This window comes from Pristiophorus japonicus, chromosome 8, assembly GCF_044704955.1.
Source record: "Pristiophorus japonicus isolate sPriJap1 chromosome 8, sPriJap1.hap1, whole genome shotgun sequence".
Lineage (NCBI taxonomy): Eukaryota > Metazoa > Chordata > Chondrichthyes > Pristiophoridae > Pristiophorus > Pristiophorus japonicus.
The window spans coordinates 134,007,679-134,030,081 of NC_091984.1; the positions used below are offsets into that span (position 1 = coordinate 134,007,679).

Below are 22,403 nucleotides of genomic sequence, written 5' to 3' on the forward strand. Positions count from 1 at the left end.
TGGAGCACAATCCTTCACGACAGCCGGGATATTTTAGGGGCCCATAGCCTTTGCTGTATCCAGTGCACTCAGCCATTTCTTGATATCACGTGGAGTGAATCGAATTGGCTGAAGACTGGCTTCTGTGATGGTAGGGACCTCAGGAGGAGGCTCATATGGATCATCCGCTCGGCACTTCTCGCTGAAGATGGTTGCAAACGCTTCAGGCTTGTCTTTTGCACTTGTGTGTTGGGCTCCGCCATCATTGAGAATGGGTATATTCATGGAGCCTACTCTTCCCATTAGTTGTTTCATTGTCCACCACCATTCACGACTGGACTGCAGAGCTTTAATCTGATCCTTTGTGGGATTTCTTAGCATGCTGCTTCTGCTGCTTAGCATGTATGTAGTCTGGTGTTGCAGCTTCCCCACACACACCGAGGATCACCACTCCCGATTCTGTACCACTATGCCGCCACCTCGGGTGGGTCTACTGGCGGGACAGGGCATACCCAGGGATGGAGATGGAAGAGTCTGGGCCATTGGCTGAAAGGTGTGATTTTCTAAGTATGACACTGTCACCAATTGGTCTATGGAACAGCTCTCCCAATTTTGGTCTAGTCCCCAGATGCGAGTGAGGAGGACTTTGCAGGGTTGACTGAGCCACTGTGCTGAAGCTGGTGCCGAGGTCGATGCCAACTGGTCCTTCAGATTTATTCTTAGTGTTTTTCGTAGCGATTTGGTACAACTGAGTGGAGTGCTAGGCCACTTCAGAGGGCAGTTAAGAGCCAGCCACATTACTAGGTTCTGGAGTCACATGTAGGCCAGACCAGGTAAGGATGGCTGATTTCCTTCCCTAAAGGACATTGGTGAACCAGTTGGGTTTCTACGACAACCCGGTAGTTACATGGTTAATATTCCGATGATTTATTTACCTGAATTTAAATTCCCGAGCTGCCGTGGTGAGATTTGAACTCACATCTCTGGATTATTAGTCCAGGCCTCTGGATTACTAGTCATGTAACTTTACCACTATGCTACTGTTCCCGATGTGTATGCTTGCTCAAAACCTGAGCGTGAGTCAATAAAGGTCAGTATATTTCTTTCATCTTACGCAATGCAGATTATACACATCCTGATACATGCAGTGCAAAGGTGCATGTAAAGATCCATGTGCCTTCGTAGAAGCAGGCTTGACTGTCCTTTGGATTCATAGTTACAAAGGCTTTGCACAATCGGTGGTTCTTGAGTATGTGGAGTGTTGCGTACTCTTGGACAGGAGCTGTTCCAAGTATCTAGATATTGTGTGCCTGGGACTACTATCGCTCTCCAACAAGGGGAAATCCAAAAGCAATACTCTTCCATTGTACCCGATTCAGACCAATAAGTATATTATCAGCAACTAAAATTATCTTGCACCACCCTGTGGCACTTGACATGTTTCTTTGTACAAATCAGTCCCCTGCTTCTCTGCCAAAAGAATGAAAATGCAAAAATGATCAACTCAGGAATTTGAAACTTGAATGTTCTTATAAGCGGTCTTGTTTCCTCCCTCTTTCTCTTCCCCACCCCCCCACACTCCACAATTTTTTCCCCCTGTGACCTGCACCATTCATTAACTAAGAGGGTGCGCAGGTTATTACCGTGCGGGCCTTTCTGAATGCCATCCTGAGGTCAGCCAAGATGTGCGCAAAAGTGGTGCGCATTTAGTTGTCTTCCATGTTATCCTCCCCCTTCCATCCAAAATACTGTTGTCTTTAGTCAAGGTCATGCCAAGATCAGAAACTCAAACATGGTGTTCATGGATAGATTCTGCCTCATGATATGTTCGTACCAAACCTGATGTGACAGCAAAAAGCTTAAATCCGTTTAGTGCTTTGATGGTGGACAAGAGAAGTGTTGACTCATCTATTTAAATCATTTTGTTTGAGAGGAGAATGAGGATGATTACAGATCAAGGTCTAGTCTTTGGGAGGTAAAACGAAACCCAATTCCCTAAGAGACTGAGCAGGAAATGAGCTAGTAGTTCCTGGGGTCAGATGATCAAAGCAAGATGTGTCTTGAGTGCAGAATAAATTTTGGAACAATACAATGGCCAACTGGATAAAAGTGAATTTGGCATGACAAAACAATGTGCATTCAATTGACAATGGGATTAGTATTTTTACACCTTCCTCTTTAAAATCTTATAGCAAGCAATGTCAGGAGTCAATCCCAAATATACCAGCTACTTTGCATCTCCCCTCACCTTCAGCTGCTGTGCAAAATTGCCACTTACCACTGCTCCTGATTGGAGAGCTTGCAGGCACTGTTATTTCCGTAGCGCCGCACAGGGATGCCAATATTGATCTCCAAATACTAATCGATGGCATGCATTGACATATTTGCATCACTTTTATTGATTGACTTTTAGCTGTGTGCAAGTTGGATCTTATTCGGGGTGAGGGGGGGGGGAGGCGCGGAGTCACTAGTTACGCTGCCATTGGTTCTAGCCATCAGAAGAACAGTGTAAGTCTCTCATTACATGGCTACACCAGTTTGCGCAAAGTATATTTTATAGAATCAGTTAAAATCTGTATATTGGCACCGCACAAGAAAGGAAAATGTAACATCCCCATTCTTTTTGTGCTTTACGCCTTCCTGACTTGATTTTGCTCTTCGCCTGTTGTTGTTACTGCTTCATAAGAATCAGGAACTGGAGTAGGCCATATTGCCCCTTGAGCCAGCTCCACCATTCAATAAGATCATGACTGTTCTTGGATCTCAACTCCACTTTCCTCATCCACCAAAAGAAAAATCACCAAAAAATAAGCAGCAAGCATCAGCAATTATAAGCAATTTCAAAAAGCCTGGCAGCAAGATTCCAGGATTCTGCTAATGTTGTTGGTGCTCTACTGTTGTGGTTTAGCAATGCCTTCAGACCTTGGCTCTGTTACTGCCTTGCACCATAATTTCAGTCTCTGTTCGGCCGCATACCCAACATTGCATTGTAGCAACCTTTGTTAAATAATTGCAAGTGGCATTGTAAGAATGCAGACAGTCTGGGATAGCGGGGAGAAAGATTGTTAAAAATGGGAAAATTGAAATAGTGTTGTGTAGAAAGCTTCTATTTTGTTGCTTAGTAACAAATAATATTTTTCATTTCTGTTGGGAATGGAAACTGAGAATGATTGGCAGCTGAAACCGATTTCCAATTCGTTTACTATGCTGTTATGTGAGAAGTATGCAGTAATGTTTAAGTTACCCTGGTGGGAGAAAGGTAGTGCTTACTTGAAAGGAGTTTGTTTTGAAACCAGTTTTCCTTTGATTTATCAAAGCTGAGCCTCAAAAAATCTGATTGTATGTTTACGAGTTAGGACATGCCCTACTTTCAGCACGCTGTCACTTCTTGTGGCTCCAATGAGACCTTCTTCCTCTTCCCTCTACAGAGCTTCAGCCACTATGATCTTGTACATGAATCCTCATCATTGCATGCCAAGGAGCTCTCAGCCAAAAAGGAAAGGTTTTTGGTTACATGTCTTCTTCCTTGTCCCTTATTGTCCCCAATCTCTCAAGCCTCTGGAAAACTGACCTCTTCAACTGCACATTTAGTCACCTTCCCTAATTTGTCTCCAGCTTCCTGCTCAGTGATCCCCATTGAAGCACCTTGGGGTATTTCTTTACTTGAAAGGCATTGTGTAAGTTCTTGTCGTAGAATAGAGGGCTGAAATTCAGGGTCCCGCTAAGGCCCGTTACTGCCGGAATGCGGCGGCCAGTGGCGGCATCCAATGGCCGTCGGTTTCTGGTCGAATGGCCGCCGCCAGCCAAATTCAGCAGGGAGGAGGTTTCTGGCGGTCCCCACTTCCGCCGCTCCCAAACGGCCATAAGTGCGTCATCAGTGCGTGCACGGCCGGGACCCCCCACCTCCGTCAATATTCAGGCCGAAAAATCTAATGCCCGCCAAGTGGTGCCCCCGACCAGCTTTTTCTGTCGGTGCACCTTTCATTTCCTCTGTGAGCCATGGCTGCGCGGCAGCCATTAAAGGCAAGGGCCCAATGCCGCCGCCGTCACCATTTATTTTTTTTGTCGGCCAGACTATTGTGTCCCCTGGTTCAAGCGGACCACCAACAGGCAGCCTGGCGCCGCCCCACCCCCCTTTAAAGGAGGGGAGAGACGTGGTGACGCACAGGCGCAGTGACGTCACCACCGCTCTGCTGCTGAGTGACAGCGGCGGAGAATCCAGCCTCCACTCCCACCCCTCACCAGCCCCCATTATGATTGACTTCCGGTCCACACGGGGGGGAAAAAAAAGACAAAGACCTGAATATCGATCAAGAGTTGACCTCTTCCAAGACGGTAGTAAAACCACTTAAAAAACGATGTGCGCCAGCTTTCTAGCGGGCCTGAATTTCGGCCCCTAGGTATAGTTTCATGTTCAAAAATAGTTGCAGGACACTGACAATAAAAGCACCAGGATGCTGAACATCCATTGTTTATATCTTAGATTATATATTTTAAATGCCAGTCATCATGAAAGAAAGTTGGTTAATTTTAACATAAATGATATTAGTCACTCAATACACCTTTTGGAATGAATATATGTTTTGGTCTGAAAATCAACTCTCTTAGAACTCTCTTAGACTCTCTTAGAGGCTCAGATAAACTCTACTTCTATGATATTTAGAGGGACGATGAAGTCAAGTAATTTTTAATGGGGTGAACCTTCCTTTTCATCACTGGTGAGGAAATAAGAATATAAGAAATAGGAGCAGGAGTAGGCCATTCGGCCCTTCGAGCCTTTTCCACCATTCAATAAGATCATGGCTGATCTTCTACCTCAACTCCACCTTCCCGCACTATCCCCATATCCGTTGATTCCCTTAATAGCAATCTCTGTCTTGAATATATTCAATGACTGATCATCCACAGCCCTCTGGGGTAGAGAATTCCAAAGATTCACAAAACTTTTAAGTGAAGATATTTCTCATCATCTCAGTCATAAATGGCCAACCCCTTGTTCTGAAACTGTGACTCCTAGTTCTAGACTCCCCTGCAATGGAAACACCCTACCAGCATCTACCCTGTCAAGCCATACCAACATAAGAAACAGGAGCAGGTGTAGGCCATTAGGCCCCTTGAGCCTGCTCTGCCATTTAATAAGATTATGGCTGATCTGATCATGGACTCAGCTCTACTTCCCTGCCTGCTCCCCATAACCCTTTATTCCCTTATCTCTCAAAATTCTGTCTATCTCCGCCTTAAATATATTCAATTACCCAGCCTCCATAGCTCTCTAGGGCAGAGAATTCCATAGATTTACAACATAAGAAATAAGAGCAGGAATAGGCCAAACGGCACCTCGAGCCTGCTCCGCCATTTAATACGATCATGGCTGATCCAATCATGGACTCAGGTCCACTTCCCTGCCCGCTCTCCATAACCCCTTATTCCCTTATTGTTAAGAAACTGTCCATTTCTGTCTTAAATGTATTCAATATCCCAGCTTCCACAGTTCTCTGAGGCAGTGAATTCCACAGATCCACAATCCTCTGAGAGAAGAAATTCCTCCTTATCTCAGTTTTGAATGGGCGGTCCCTTATTCTAAGACTATGTCCCCTAGTTTTAGTTTCCCCTATGAATGGAAATATCCTCTCTGCATCCACCTTGTCGAGCTCCCTCATTATCTTATATGTTTCGATAAGATCACCTCTCATTCTTCTGAACTCTAATGTGTATAGGCCCAATCTACTCAACTTATCTTCATAAGTCAACCCCCTCATCTCTGGAAACAACCGAGTGAACCTTCTCTGAACAGCCTCCAATGCCCTGGAAGAGTTTTATATGTTTCAATTATATCGTGTCTCATTCTTCTAAATTCAAGGCAATATAGGCTAGTCTCCTCATTTTCTCCTCATATGACAATCCCCCCCATTCGAGGAATCAGTCTGGTGGACCTCTGTTGCAGTCGCTCCAAGGCAAGTATAACCTTCCTTAGGTAAGGAGTCCAAAACTGTGCACAGTACTCCAGGTGTGGTCTCACCAAGCCATTGCATAATTGCAGTAAGACTGCTTTACTCTTGAGAACTCCAATGCCATTTGTTTTCCTAATTGCTCGCTGTACCTGCATGTTAATTTTCAGTGATTCATGTACAAGGACACCCAAGTCCCTCTCAATACCACCATTTCTCAATTTCTCACCATTTAAAAAATATTCTGCTTTCCTATTCTCCCTAAATTGGCCTGGGTTTTAATCTGGTTTTTTGTCTCTCCCAGGAGATCACATGGCTCCAGTTGGGGTGGAGTGTAGAATGTTTCAGTATAAGGGGTGTCGCAGTTGTGGTGAGGCAGATTGGTTGGGCTGGGTGCTCTTTGCCTTTCCGTCATTGTTCATAGGTTTATATGTAACCTTTAGGGCTGCTGACTAAGGGCCATGTGGCTCTTTGTCGGCCGGCGTGGACACGATGGGCCGGAATGGCCTCCTCCTACGCTGTAAATTTCTGTGTTCTATGTTTCTTACCAAAGTGGATCATTTCACATTTCTCCACATTATATTCCATCTGCCATGTTATTCCCCAGTAACTTAACCTGTCTATATCTCTTTGAAGCCTCTTTGCATTCTCCTCACAACTTACTTTCCCACCTAGCTTTGTATCATCAGTAAACTTGGATACATTACACTCTGTTCCCTCATCTAAGTCATTGATATAGATTATAAATAGCTGAAGCCGAAGCACTGATCCTTGCAGTACGCCACTCATTATAGCTGGCTGCTTCTGGCTCAAGATCAAATGAGTGATCCCCTCTGAGGTTTATTTATTCATCTCCGCTAATTATAAAACTGGTTCTGTGCAACTGCAAGTTACTTTGCCCATGTCTTGTACTCATATTAAACTGGTAGAGGTCTCACTAACTATAGAGTCAGGAAGGGAAAGAAAAGTGAAATGGTTGTCAAGTCAGTGTAGGATGATGTAAAGAAAGAAAAAATTGCATTTATATGGTGCCTTTCATGACATCAATGTCCTAAAGCGCAAAACAGCTATTGAAGTACTTTTGAAGTATCGTCACTTGTACTATAGGGAAAATGTCACGGTTTTGGTGGATTAAGCTGTGATATTAACAGCGCAAGGACTGAGAAGGAAGTGTAAATTAGAGTGGATGAATTTAATGTCAGATCAGGTACAGAAAAAAGATTAGATTGAGAGAGAGGAAAAAAGACAAAACAACAACAACAACTTGTATTTATATAGCACCTTTAACATAGTAAAATGTCCCAAGGCACTTCATAGGAGTGTTATAAAAAACAATTTGACGCCGAGCCAAATAAGGAGAAATTAGGACAGAAAGAGGTAGTTTTAAGGAGCGTCTTCAAGGAGTTAGAGAGGCAGAGAGGTTTAGGCAGGGAATTCCAGAGCTTAGGGCCCAGGCAGCTGAAGGCACGGCCAACCATGGTTGAGCAATTAAAATCAGGGATGCTCAAGAGTCATTTTTAGAGGAGTGAAGATATCTTAGCGGATTGTGGGACTGGAGGAGATTAGAGATAGGGAGGGGTGAGGCCATGGAGGGATTTGAAAACCAGGATGAGAATTTTAAAATCAAGGCGTTGCTTAATGTAACTCAGCGAGCATAGGGGTGATGGGTGAAGTGGACTTGGTGCGAGTCAGGACACGGGCAGCCGAGTTTTTGATGACCTCACGTTTACATAGAGTAGAATGTGAGAGGCCAGGCAGGAGTTGATTGGAATCATCAAGTCTAGAGCTAACAAATGCATGGATGAGGGTTTCAGCAGCAGATGAGCTGAGGCGGAGACGGACGATGTTACGGAGGTGAAAATAGGCGGTCTTAGTTATGAAAAAGTTGAAATTTTACAACAGTTAAAACCTGAAGGAATGAGATTCCACACTTGCAATAATAAATTTTCAGTGCCAGAGAGGTTATTTGGCAGCAATTAACACTTATCATGTTGTTAAAAGGGTGCTTAGACTGGAATGGACAAGACTTAACTTTCTGTGGCAAGCTTTGTTCGTATCTACCGCACAAATACAGTAACTTCATGCCATTTAGTGCATTTCAATGGTGAGGCAGATAGCGAGATGCCGTTTTTCAGAAGCTAACAGCGGAGCGGCACAACTCAGACAGCAACTTTTGGATGTTTGAGTTTAACTGTGCCTTTGCCCCCTCAACTGAAGTTGCTCTACTTTTTGCGCATAAGTAACGGTGAGTGCCGTTAGCCTCACTGTTATTTTGACAACAAATTATGGCCCATTATTAGTTTCCTTTTGCCTGGAAACTTTTCACGCAAACTGTTCAATGCACTGGCTTTATTTTATTTTTAAACTCCCCTTTTCCACCCCCACCTCTGCCTCCCATTCCTTTTAAGAGGCTTAACTGCTGAATGAAAGATGGTCATAAGCCGCTCCATGTACAGTTTCAGTTAGAAAATCACCAACCCTCCCTCTCCAGATGAGTTGTTTCATCATCATCATCATAGGCAGTCCCTTGAATCGAGGATGACTTGCTTCCACGTCAAAAAGTTCACAGGTGTTTCAATGAAGGACCAAAAATTCCAGGTCCCGAACTAAATCTTGAAGGGTGGAAGATGCCTGTACGTGGATTTTTTTAACGTGTGGTGGCCATTGCACACCAGCCACCACATGGGCTTGACAGAGCTAGGTCTTGGACCAATGGTAAGGATTACCCAAGACGACAGGAGACCAGCTCTGCTGCATGGACCTAGTGCGTACATATATCGCAGTGTGGGCTGGCTCGTGCTGCCCCTGAGCCCTCGCCTCTTCTGGGCCCCAAACTCACGCCTCTCCTGGGCCCCAATCACATCCTTCTACAATCTCTCGCCGCTCCTTCGCCCTGACCTCGCCGCTTCTGCTGTACCTGCCCATGCTTTGCTATAGGCGTAGGGGGACTCGCTGGCTCCATGATGGGAATCGATTTATGGCAGTGAGACTTGACTTCAGGATAATAAGTAGCTGGTTCTTGTCTGTATTTGAGTGTACCTTATTACTATGCGAATAATAATAGTAATTCATGACATTGTCTGGATTTGAGTGTACCTTGTTACTGGGCTTCCCTGGCTCATCGTCGTTGTCATCCTCCGTGAGAGACACAGTTGTGTGATTCATCTCACGGTCACAGGGCGAACTACTGGAACACTCGAGGCCGCCAAAGCTCGAGGAGAGACTCTGCTAGGCCTGTGCAGCGAGGAAAACCTACGCAGTGAAAACCTACGATTACCTGCTGAAATTCTTGCTGGTGGGAGACAGTGATGTGGGGAAGGGAGAGATAATGGAGAGTTTGCAGGATGGATGAGTTGTTTATTCCCCTGCTCAATGTATAAATGAACTACACATAGGAGGAAATTCCCAGTATTTGCTGAGTTAGCTGAGCTCAACTGGACGCGCAATAGTACTCGGGAGAGAGGAGAAAAAACAACCAGGACTTACGCTGCTGATCACTGTCCAGTAACCCCAGCTGGTTAGTGCAGACATTTAGGTGTCAGACTTTCAGGCCCTCACGGTTAAGCAGCAGCTCCTTGTGTCAACCCACCCATCGTGAACGGTGACTTCATGGTACAGGAGTGAGCCTGTTACCAATAGATTGGTGACCCACCAAGAGTCTAATGGACCGAAGTTGCTCTCCGCCCCAAACCGGGTGGATAATTGGAATAAACTGAATAATCCATAGGGCGGAGAATAGAGGGAAATTGCCGCCTTTTGTATGTCTAATTCATAGCGGCGGTTTTTAGGGGCGGAAGTACTTTTGGATCAGGGCAGAAGACAGGCAGTGTCACGAGCACCGCGCTGATGAGTGTCGCCTGCATCGTGCTGACGCGTCACAATGTTGCGTCCCTTCACTTAAAGGGGAGGGCCACTGCGAGCTCTGCAGCCACTTTAGTAGCACCCACTGGGCCACCAGGGAGGACTTCGGCTGGGCCAGCGGTCCGGTACAGGCAGCCCCGCCGAACCCGTGGCCGCCATTGTCGGGCCGACTTCAGAGTTGGCCGACAATTAAAATAAAATGGCGGCTGTTGCGGTGCGCCCTCCCCTTTAAGGGCTGACGTGCTGCCCAGCCACTGGCAACTTCCTACTGGGAAAAGCTGTCGGGGGCACCATGCGGCAGCGGCTCCCCTTTCGTGGGGCAATTTCCTGGCGGTAAGGGGTCGGCGCGTGCCCGACAGGGAGGGAACACGAGGTGTGGCCAAAACCTGTTTCTGCCAGCCTGGCCCGGGGACAAGTTCTGATGGGTCGGCCTAACCACTTGCCCCCGGTTAGAAAGGCCTTCCCGCCCCTGAGGCAGTAATGGACCTTTAAGCGGGGGGCAATTTCAGCCCTAAACCTTTAGGTGAAGAGTGGAGAAAATGGGAGGAAAAATTGCAAAGAGCTCAATTCGGCTGGAATGCAAGCTTTTAAATTGCGCTAAATGGACAAATGAAAGGATTAACGGTTTCCAATTATCTGAACTTTTAAAAAGTCGTAACCTATTTTATTTCAGATAATAATATTTAGTTAATATTCCAAGTGTATGGTTTTAAAGAAAGTCAGGCTTCAAGCCCGAAGGGTTGAAACTGATATTTTCTGATAGCTGGAATGTATTGTTCCAATATTTATCTGTTTGTTTTTCAGGATCATCTTTTGCTGCCAGCTATCAGCCATAATAAAACCACCAGACCGAAAATATCTCTTGTACTACCAGCAATGAATATTGATGGTAAGTACTCCTTTAATGGGTGGTGAACACCTGAATGGAGGATTTTATGCGGTGCAGAGTTTTCAAGTTTTTATTGCTCATAAATATATAATGCACAGATCGACAGTAATGTTTTAGTGAAAACCTGTGTGTCGGGCACTTGGACAAGATAACACTGACATGAGAATTTTCAAAGAAATGAGAGGGGAAGTGTATCAATCACTGTTAAAACCTTCAGGTGGGCTGTACATTTCCTCTGCTGTACCTGAGAATGGGACGATATATGTCCTGACATTCAAAAAAAAGGTGTAAGTCAGGAGTCCAGGGATTATAGACCAGTTAATGAAACACAAGTGGAGAGAACATTTCATTGGATGCTGTCAATCTTTATCCAAAGAGCACTGAGACCATAAATCAGCACACCTCATTAATGTGTTGGAGTTCTTTTGAAGTAATAACTAAATTGATGAATGAGATGAGTCCAGGGGACATGCAGTAATTGAATTGTCAGAAGTAGTGTGATAAGAGTTTGGCCCAAGGAATTAATGGTAATTTGATCAATTGATTTGATTTAGCAGTAGAAAGCAGAAAGTGATAAGTGGGGAAGGCTTCAGCTGGAAGGTGGTAAGGAGTGGGTTCTGCAAGGGTCAGTTCCAGACCTGCTGTTCATCTGTGTGTGTATGTGTCTTTCTATTCATAACTAAATTGTTGAAGGATTCTCATCAGTACAAAGCTGTTAACAACAAAGCTGATCAAGTGTTGGGATGCACTTCAAGACCATTTAAGCTAAAGCCTGAAAAACTTCCTTCAATCTTTTAGTTAATTTGTGAGACCACATTAAAAATATTGAGTAAATTTTATGATGTAGAACGCTCATCCTGTGGATCACACTGATGGCTGCACTTGAACTATTGTCGTGCACTCCTGACATCCAAAGCTGCACCCTGGGAGTGCTAATTCGTAAAATATAGCCCTTTGTGTATAGTTTTGGGTACTCCGCCTTGAAAGGGACATTGATGGTGAGGGAGGGCTCGGAGAAGAGTGAGGATAAAGAATTCTGAATCTAAGAGACTCTCGAGAGGAGACACAATCCAGGTTTTTAATTGCTGAGGCAAATGCATGATGTAAATACAGGTACAGTGCATTTTGAGGGCAGAACTCAAAACCAGAATGACAAAATTGATGACTCTCGCACAAGACTTGGGATTAAAAGCTGTCCCACAAAATGTAATATATATGAAACCGATTTCCAGCAATTACTGTGTAGATTAACTCATTCAAACAAGAGCTGGATACATAAGAATGGGATACAGTCTTGAGAATAATTACAGACAGGGGTGGCCCAATACTGTGTGGAATAAGCTGTTACTTGACCTGGTACCAATAGTAATGGGGAATATTAAATTAGATAGGTATTCAGGAATTTTATCGAACTCCAGTTCCTGCTTTAAATATGTCTGAACGAGGTAAAGGCGGCAAAGGTCTAGGTAACGGTGGTGCGAAGCGTCACCGTAAAGTCCTCCGAGACAATATTCAGGGGATTACCAAACCCACCGTCCGCCGCCTGGCTCGCTGAGGCGGGGTGAAACGCATCTCTGGTCTCATCTACGAGGACACTCGCGGAGTCTTGAAGGTTTTCTTGGAGAACATCATTCGGGACTCGATCACCTACACCGACCACACCAAACACAAGACGGTCACTGCCATGGATGTGGTTTAAGCCCTGAAGCGCCAAGGAGGAACTCTCTATGGGTTCAGTGGTTGAAAAAACGGGATTAAAAAAATCTCAGGTATTTTATCTTTGAGAGGAGGGGAATTGGTTAAGTTTGCTTTTGAGAGGAAGGAGAGCAATAAAATTGTACCTTTACAAAATAAAATGCAACGGTAAAAGCTGCTTTGTTTTAATACATTATTCAGAATAGTTCCGTTGGAACAGGTATCAGGTTCACCGTACCCGCTTCATCTAAATCGGTGTAAGTTACAATTCACTGTAATGCATCCAGTTTCAGATGTGACTACAGTAAGGAATGACCTCTTCAGAAGTGATCATCGGGAAATAGCTGTGCTCTTTGACCCCCCAACAATCTTGCTATCTTCATTGTGTTCCAAATGTGTGTCAGTGACAGCACTTGTAGCTTATGGTATTGGATGGAGTTTGTGTGGAAGAGGACCATAGATTTAAATGGGCAACTTTTAACACCGCTCTCCATAATGCATCCTTCGTTAGAGTGAAAGCTCCTATCTCTTTTTTTGTCTGCATTTCTCATCATCATCATAGGCAGTCCCTTGAAATCGAGGAGGACTTGCTTCCACTCCCAAAGTGAGTTCTTTGATGGCTGAACAGTCCGATACGAGAGCCACAGATCCTGTTACAGGTGGGACAGACATTCGTCGAGGGAAGGGGTCAGTGGGGCTGGTTTGCCGCGCGCTCCTTCCGTTGCCTGCGCTTGGCCTCTTCATGCTCTTTGCGTTGAGTCTCGAAGAGCTCAACGCCCTCCCGGATGGACTTTCTCCACCTCGGGCGGTCTGCGGCCAGGGTCTCCCAGGTGTCAGTGGTGATGTCGCACTTTACCAGGGAGGTTTTGAGGGTGTCCTTATAACGTTTCCGCTGTCCTCCTTTGGCTCGTCTACCATGAAGGAGCTCCGCATAAAGCATTTGCTTAGTGAGTCTCATATCTGGCCTGCGCACTATGTGGTCTGCCCAGCGAAGCTGATCGAGTGTGGTCAGCGCTTCAATACTGGGGATGTAGCCTGGTTGAGGACACTGATGTTGATGCGCCTGTCCTCCCAGGGAATTTGCAGGATCTTGCGGAGACATCGTTGGTGATATATCTCCAGCGACTTGAGGTGCCTTCTATACATCGTCCATGCCTCAGATCCATACAGGAGGGCGGGTATTACTACAGCCCTGTCGACCATGAGTTTGGTGGTAGATTTGAGGGCCTGGTCTTCAAACACTCTTTTCCTCAGACGGCCAAAGGCTGCACCGGCGCACTGGAGGCGATGCTGAATCTCTGCATCAATGTCTGCCTTTGTTGATAAGAGGCTCCCGAGATATGGGAAATGGTCCACGTTGTCCAGGGCCGTGCCATGGATCTTGATTATTAGAGGGCAGTGCTGTGTGGCGGTGACAGGCTGGTGGAGGACCTTTGTCTTACGGATGTTAAGCGTAAGGCCCATGCTTTCATATGCCTCAATGAATACATTGACTATATCCTGGAGTTCAGCCTCTGAAAGTGCACAGATGCAGGCGTCGTCCGCATACTGCAGCTCAACGACAGAGGTTGGGGTGATCTTGGACCTATCCTGGAGGTGGCGTAGGTTAAACAACTTCCCACTGGTTCTGTAATTTAGTTCCACTCCAGCGGGGAGCTTGTTGATTCTGAGGTGGAGCATGGCGACGAAGAAGATTGAGAAGAGGGTTGGAGCGATAACGCAGCCCTGTTTGACCCCAGTCTGGATGTGGACTGGCTCTGTAATGGATCCGTTGGTAAGGATCACGGCCTGCATGTCATCGTGAAACAGGTGAAGGATGTTAACAAACTTTTGGGGGCATCCGAAACGGAGGAGGACGCTCCATAGACCCTCACGGTTGACAGTGTCAAAGGCCTTTGTAAGATAGAAAAAGGCCATGTATAAAGGCTGGCACTACGCCCTGCATTTTTCCTGCAACTGCCCCGCTGCAAAGATCATGTCTGTTGTGCCCCGTAGGGGACGAAATCCGCATTGTGATTCCGGGAGGAGCTCCTCGGCCACAGAGATTGAGGAGAACTCGAGCGACAACTTTCCCAGTGGCTGAAAGCAGGGAGATTCCCCTGTAGTTGCCGCAGTCGGACTTGTCCCCCTTTTTAAAAATGGTCACAATCACTGCATCTCTCAGATCTCCCGGCATGCTCTCCTTCCTCCAGATGAGAGAGATGAGGTCATGTATCCGTGCCAATAGCGCCTCTCCACCATATATTAGCGCGTCAGCAGGGATTCCATCCGCACCCATAGCCTTGTTATTCTTAAGCTGTTTTATGACTTTGCCTACCTCGTGCAACATTGGAGTTTCACTGAGTTGATGGCGGGTCGCATGCTGCGGGATGGAATCGAGAACACTTGAGTCAAAGGCAGAGTCTCGATTGAGGAGATCTTCTTCAAAGTGCTCCTTCCATCCGGCCCTGACAGCCTCGATGTCCTTGATGAGTGTTTCCCTGTTCTTGGCCAGGAGTGGGGTGATGCCTTGGGAATTTGGACCGTAGGTGGCCTTGATGCAGCGAGGAATCCTCGCATATCGTGGCTGTCGACCAGTTGTTGTATCTTCTATACTTTCTCCATCCACCACCTGTTCTTTAGGTCCTGAGTTTTTTGTTGGACCTGAGCATTGAGCCGTCTGTAATGTTGTTTTGCAGCTCCTGAGTTGGGCTGTTGCTTGAGGCTCAGAAATGCTTTGCACTTGCGATCTATTAGTTCTTCGATCTCCTGATCATTTTCATCAAACCAGTCCTGGTGTTTTCTGGTTGAGTGACCAAGTGTCTCTTCACAGGCACTGGTTATAGAGGACTGGAGGGCAGACCAAGCGCTATGGGGATTCAGCATCTCAGGGTCATCAAGGCACGCCAGATTGGCTGTGAGGCGCTGGCTGTATAGGGCTCTCTTAGCTGGGTCTCTAAGTGCCCCAGCATTAACTTTTTTGCGGAATTGCTTCTGCTGTCCCCTCTGCTTTGGGGCAATGTTAATATTGATGATGGATCGGATTAGGCGGTGGTCTGTCCAGCAGTCGTCAGCTCCTGTCATGGCGCGGGTGATGTGCACATCCTTGCGATCCCTGGCTGGGACGATGACATAGTTAAGCAGATGCCAGTGTTTGGAGCGAGGGTGTTGCCACAATGCCTTGCATTTGTCCCTCTGGCGGAACAGGGTGTTGGTGATGAGTTCATGTTCTAGACATTTTGTCAGGAGTAGGGTACCACCGGAGTTGGCTTTCCCTACCCCCTCTCTGCCAATTATGCCTCGCCAGAGGAGGCATGATTGGCAGAGAGGGGGTAGGGAAAGCCAACTCCAGTCTGCATTTCTATTAAATGTATGACTACATTACATTACATTAGATTGGCCTTTTGCTTGATCGGTGACACATTCTTACTTTGTGTGGTTCCATTTCCGGAACAGTGGAAAGGTGTTGTTTCCTTTCTGCCTTTTAATCCCATTCGAAATGCAATATTTAATGGTTACGATTTTTATATGGTATTCAATTGGAATGCAGCATTTGCAGACTGAGGGCAGTGTGATCTTCTGAATTCCCAGAAACACTAAACATATTGGCCCAGAATTTGTGTCATTACCCCTCCGAAACTGACCGCAACTTCAGGATTTAGCGCATGCGCATCTAAACGCAGAAATCCTGAAGTTGAAGTCAGTTATTCACTGCTCCGACACTGGCTGCACTGTGGACCCCAACCATTCCCACCAGGACATAGCCCATGGGATCCAGGGCAAAGTGGCAAGTTGGATCCAAAATTGGCTCAGTGGCAAAGAGTAATGGTTGATGGGTATTTTTGTGACCGAAAGGCTGTTTCCAGTGGGGTTCCGCAGGGCTCAGTACGAGGTCCCTTGCTCTTTGTGATATATATTAATGATTTAGACTTGAATGTAGGGGCTATAATCAAGAAGTTTGAAAAATTGGCTGTGTGGCTGATAATGAAAAAGAAAGCTGTAGACTGCAGGAAGATATCAATGAACTGATCAGGTGGGCAGAACAGTGGCAAATGGAATTCAATCTGGAGAAGTGTGAGGTAATGCATTTGAGAAGGGCTAACAAGGCAAGGGAATACACATTAAATGATGGGACACTGAGAAGTGTAGAGCAACAAAGGGACCTTGGAGTGCATGTCCACAGATCCCTGAAGGTAGGCCAGGTAGATCAGGTGGTTAAGAAGGCATGCAAAATACTTTCCTTTATTAGCCGAGGCATAGACTACAAGAGCAGAGAGGTTATGCTTGAACTGTATAAAACACTAGTTAGGCCACAGCTAGAGTACTGCGTGCAGTTCTGGTCACCACATTACAAGAAAGATGTGATTGCATGAGAGAGGGTACAGAGGAGATTTACAAGGATGTTTTGGCTATGTGGAAAGATTGCATAGGCTGGTTTGTTTTCTTTGGAACAGAGGAAGCCAAGGGGAGACCTTATTGAGGTGTATAAAATTATGAGTGGATAGGAAGGACCTATATTCCTTAGCAGAGGGGTCAACAACCAGCGGGCGAAGATTTAAAGTAATTGGTAGGAGGTTTAGAAGAGATTTATGGGGAAATTCCTTCATCCAGAGGGTGGTGGGGGTCTGGAACCCACTGCCTGAAAGGCTGGTAGAGACAGAACCCTCACCGCATTTAAAAAGTGCTTGGATGTGCACTTGAAGTGCCGTAACCTACAGGGCTACGAACCAAGAGCTGGAAAGTGGTATTTAGCTGGATAGCTCTTTGTTGGCCGGCGCGGACACGATGGGCCGAAATGGCCCGCAGCTGTGCTGTAAATTTCTATGATTCTATGATAGCTAGCAATCAGTGAAACTGGCGAAAACTTGGTCTTTTCCGCGGTAATATTGCTGTTAAATACCCCATTAAATGTTCAGCTTTGTTTGAATAGGTATAACTGGGAGTTTAACAGCATATTGACTGTTAATCAACATTTCTGGCCTTGAAAAACTAATTCTTATATTTGTGGTGTGTCAAGTTTATCTATTATGATAAAAATTACAGTTTTCAAAAAAGCTTTTTAAAAAGTTTTAAAGTTTGTTTATGATATTTCAGCTTCTACCTTATCCCCAAGTGAAAGTCCCAATCTTTATTTTTACTCTCTAACATTTTTTAAAAGTCCGGATAAAAGCAGCTTCTCATTTCCTGGTTTGTTGTCTGTGGGAATTCTTCACTGTGATTGGCTGCTTAGACAGCTTGTTGATGTCACTAATCCTTTTCTAACCCTTCCTGTTGTTACCGACAAAAATATACTTGGTCTCCATACAAAGTGACTGATTTTTCAAGTTTGTTCACTTTATAGAACAAAAGCAGTAAAATGATTAAGTCTGTAAGTTAAATTAAAGATAATTGGCAATACAACATCATAACTGATCTTTTTTCGGAACAGTAAAGGCCATTTTACCCAACCAACTGGCTACTTTTTTGTAGTTGAACTCTTCAAACTCGCTATATCATTTTATTTCTCTTAGAAAAACACAGCTCATTGTCTCTTGAGCCAATTTGTATTCTTCATATCAGTGGCCTTCCTGACCATGACACAGATGCATCTTTTCTCTTCTCCGATTATAGTTATGCTGCATGTGTGTATCCGCTGCCCTCCCAGACATAATTGTCTATGGCAGCTTGTGCAATGTCATGGAGGAGCAGTGGGTTACAATTTGTAGCCTATGTAAGCTGATAGGATTACTTTGAAGTAATAAATTCTGGAGTGAAGTATGATCTGTCCCACAAATGAAATAAAATGGATCTGCCATGTGTCTTTTGCATTCTACTTTGTTTATGCCAACCCTTTGGTAAATAAAGACAAAGTTATTCGTTTTAAATGTCAACCACACAGATTGCAGACTTGGTTTGGTCAAGTCACATCTGTTTGCAATTATTACACCTTTTCTGTGAATTGGGAATTTGCTGGGTGATTTTTTTCTCTCTCTCTGAAACCATGCTAAGAGGCCATTGTCTATTGTGTAAGATACCACAGGATGAAAAGAATCAGAGAAGATGCGATAAAGTAGTAGTGAGGTGACACGAAGGTGGGGTTTTGCAGTCCTGTTGACAATCCTGTGGGAGGCAGGCAAGGCAGCACAGGGATGAATTCCATAGTTCAGTTTCCTGGGAAAGAATGAGTTGGAGGACAAAACTGCACCATGAGTCACAATGGTTATTTCCCATCCTATGGCTTGCAACACATGGACTGTCTGTTTCTTCAGTCACTCTCTGCCTGCTACCAGCAGATATCTGCTGTACTCAAAACAGTTCAGATTTACAGCAACCTAAATGTTAATAGCCCCTGATAAAATGGAATTATTCAACACTGCTTGTTGTTTTTGGATTCACTTTCCCTGCAAGTTCCAGCCAAACCTGTATAAACTTTGCTGTAAGGCTGCTACATTTCCTCCTCAGGTCTTTGCCCGCCTCGTCTGCCAATAAGCCAAGGATTTGACTTTGTTCTTGTTGCTCATTGCCTGGCTGATTACTGCCGGCTACAATGCACGAATAGATGGTGCCGGGAATGGTTTTGTTTTTGTTCAGTTTTGCACATTCATAGTCAGTTCTGTTTTCCATCAGATTTATTCTGGTGTAGTCGAATTTCTTAGAAAGAAAAGATTCTTCTTTGGCACCATTTGTTTTGTCAGTGTCCATTGTGTTCATTCTTTAGACGGAAAGATTTTAGACTGAGAATGCACTTGCCTCAAAATCAAATTATTCCTTTGGAAGTAATTCAAATGAAGCGTGACATATCTAGGGTTTATCCAATTTATTTTTCGAATGAAACATTTGTTCAGGTTACATTATTTGCATTAAGTATCCCTTTAATGTCTGTACATGTCTTTGAAAACTGATGTTCGAGACAGTAATATAGCTCCATTACAAAGGGCCATGTTCTGATTATGTTATGATGGGGATGAAACAACATGGAGGAGAAATTTGGTCGCGCCTCATTTGAGGTGGTACCCGAGGCAGAGCGGTAATTTTCGCGCCTTGAAAAAGTTTGTGCCCTCCACCCAGAAAGTCGTCAGAATTAGTCAAAGAGCTGACGGGCGATAAATCAGCCATTGCATACCTGAGCTGGGGGGATGCTAATGAAAATGCTGCGCTAAATTTAACCAAGTCATTGGGCATGCGCCGAACTCCGATTCAGAACCCGGGAAAAGCCGCATCTTGAAGGCGCTGCATAGTAATGCCCCCATTAAAGTTTTCAAAATCACTTTTTCTCAAGCTGAACTCTTATTTGTGTCTTCCGCTGCAAACTCGGAGGCTCACTGCTGTGCTCTGTGTAAACATTGCACTGACTGTGACCTCTGACAGAAGCTCTTTCTCATCCCTTTAAGTAGCCATCAGTTAATGACCAGTGCAAGCCTGTGCCGACTGTTTTTCCAGACGTTATTCTTGTCGGGCGCTCAATTGAGGCGGCCGCAATGAACTTTACACCAGGAATACGTCATGATCGGAGTGATCGTCAGCAGCCAGGCGTTATTGTTTACACTCCTGGTGAACCTCTAATGAATTTTCAGTCGGGGCGCTAAACATTGCACTTCCATTAACTGGCCACTAACTGAGGCATTAGACACCCGGAAATACAGCCCCATGTCTGATGAGGGAGAGTGCAACTTAAATCAATTAACAAGGGTGGATCATTGAAGATTAGACAAGAAAAATTTTCAGATCCTATCAAAAATGTTTAAGCCATCTGCAAACTGTAAATCTTAAACCTAAGCCTGGAATTTGCGGTGGGTTATGACAGCAAACTAACAGCGTTTGCCATCATTACCCCTCTGAAACTGATGACAACTTCAGGATTTAGTGTATGCACATCTAAACGTGGAAATCCTGAAGTTGCGGTCAGTCATTTGCTGCTCCAATACTGGCTACACTGTGGCCCCCAGTCCCCATAGCTGCCAATCAGTGAAATTGATGAAAACTTGAGCTTTTCTGCGGTAATATTGTTGTTAAATACCCCATTAAATGTTGAGCCTTGTTGGAATAGGTTTAACTGGGGTTTTATCAGTGTATTGATTGATAAACAAACGTTCTGGCCATGAAAAACTATTTTTTATATTTGAGGAGTGTCAAATTTTTCCATTGTGATAAAAATTACAATTAAGAAAAAATTGGAAAAACTTTTTTTTTTAATGTTTGTTCCTTATATTGCAGCTTCTACTGTATCCCAATGTGTCCCAATCCTTATTTTGCTCTCTAACATTTTTTTTAAATCCGCATTAAAGAAGCTTTTCGTTTCCTGTCTGAGTGTATTCTGCAATGTGAATGGCTGCTTCGACAGCTTGTTGACATCACAGCAACATCGCATTAGGAATTCCCATTACAGAGTGCTGAAATCAATTGAACGGCAAAAAAGACAGACTTCTCACCACAGGGATCCCTGTGGGCAGCTTTCTTCAGGGCCAGCGGCTTTGCTTCGCCGCCGACCACAAATTATGGGCCATTGATTCATCACAAGTATCCCTGTGACTTCTAAATGGACACACGAAGCTTTCTGAATGTTATCACTTGAAACCCAGATCGATACAATAATAGGTAGCCAGAAGTGATTGCGTGGCTGTAATCAGTTATTAACTGTTAATATCAGGTAAAATCCACAGGCAGCTTATAACTGTCTCCTGAACCCAGCAACCATAACTTATTGATCTTATTGCTTCTTAGTATAGTCTTTTATTTTAATTATGTAAAGCGCATTATTTGGGATTTAAATGCTGTTCAAGGTTCCCTTTTCAATAGAGTTACATGTTAAGTGGTTTAAATGTGTGATTTAAAAATAACATGGTCAGTTTAGTCCAATATTGAATTCCGGAACTCGGGTCAAGAATTCCTTGTGGTAGTCATGGTTTGTCCATAAATGTCTGTTGGACAGTATGTCAAGGTTAATCAGGCCTGATAGTGTGTAAACCCTAAACATGTTCATGTGACATTCCTTTCACAACTCTCTTGAGAGGAGTTTACAAGGCTGATACCATAACCGAGAGGCTACAACAATCAGGAAAGACTAAACAGGCTTGGGGTTCTTTTCTCTGGAAAAGAAAAGGCTGAGGGGTGACCTAATCTCGGTCTTTAAAATTATGAATGAGTTTGATAGAATAGACTTGGAAAATATGTTTCCACTTGTAGGTTAGTTCAGTGCTTAGGGTCAATAAATATAAGATAGTCACTAATAAATCCAAGAAGGAATTCAGGAGAAACTTCTTTGCTGAGAAAGTGGTTAGAATGTAGAACTTGCGACCATATGGAATAGCATAGATGCATTTAAGGGGAAGCTAAATAACCAGCTAAGGGAGAAAGGAATAGAAGGATATAGTAATGGGGTGAGATGAGTTAGTGGCGGAGGCTCAAGTGGAACATAAACACAGGCATGGACCAGTTTGGCTGAATATTTCTGTGCTGTAATTTCTATCTAATTATATCAACGGGTTAACACCTCTGCTAAATAAAGGAATTTAATTTCAACGTGTAAAACATTTGCACACTATTCTAATCGGTGTCATTTCAAGGACACGGTGTGCTAATGACATGTAATGGCACAACAATACTTTCCACTTTGTTGACAGTCTTTTGAATCGTTGACAGTGCAGATGCTTTCTGCAGTGTCCAGCTGGAACGTTAGCTGTGCATCTGGCAGTCGGACACATGGCTGCGCTGGTTAAAATTGTTTCTGCCAGTCATTCAGTGATTTGACTTAACATTGGGACCAAGCAAAAGACCAGCAGTTGCTGACACTTGCTGAAATAAGCTGCTTCACCTTGCTGCAAGTTAACGTGTAAACTTTTAATGTAAGTGAGACTCTGATATGTCAGTTTTAATGAACGCCACCAAAAAGCATGAACTAACTTCGTGCAAGAACTGAAGACATTTCATCTACATCCATTGAAACAATTTGCCAAGACCTTCTGGTGGATTTCTCGGGGCTGAAATTCAGGGTCCGGATAAGGCCCGTTACCCCCGTTTTGCGGCAGCCATGCGGCGGAATCGAGTGGCCGCCACGTTGCAGTCCATTGGCCGCC

At 44.6% G+C, this 22,403-nt stretch overlaps 2 protein-coding genes and 1 pseudogene across 2 annotated transcripts in view; all 3 read left to right on the forward strand.

The window, feature by feature from the left end:
- LOC139269165 (cyclic AMP-dependent transcription factor ATF-6 alpha-like) overlaps positions 1–22,403 on the forward strand; it is a 686,031-nt gene that overhangs the window by 205,281 nt on the left and 458,347 nt on the right. The gene's annotated exons all lie outside the window — the stretch shown is intronic.
- Positions 1–22,403, forward strand: part of LOC139268751 (cyclic AMP-dependent transcription factor ATF-6 alpha-like) — a 287,425-nt gene that overhangs the window by 143,687 nt on the left and 121,335 nt on the right. Inside the window, exon 5 of the mRNA XM_070887405.1 lies at positions 10,593–10,677. Within this exon, the coding sequence (XP_070743506.1) occupies positions 10,593–10,677 (85 nt within the window). The remainder of the gene's footprint in view (positions 1–10,592; positions 10,678–22,403) is intronic.
- On the forward strand, positions 12,110–12,421 carry LOC139268180 (histone H4-like; annotated as a pseudogene).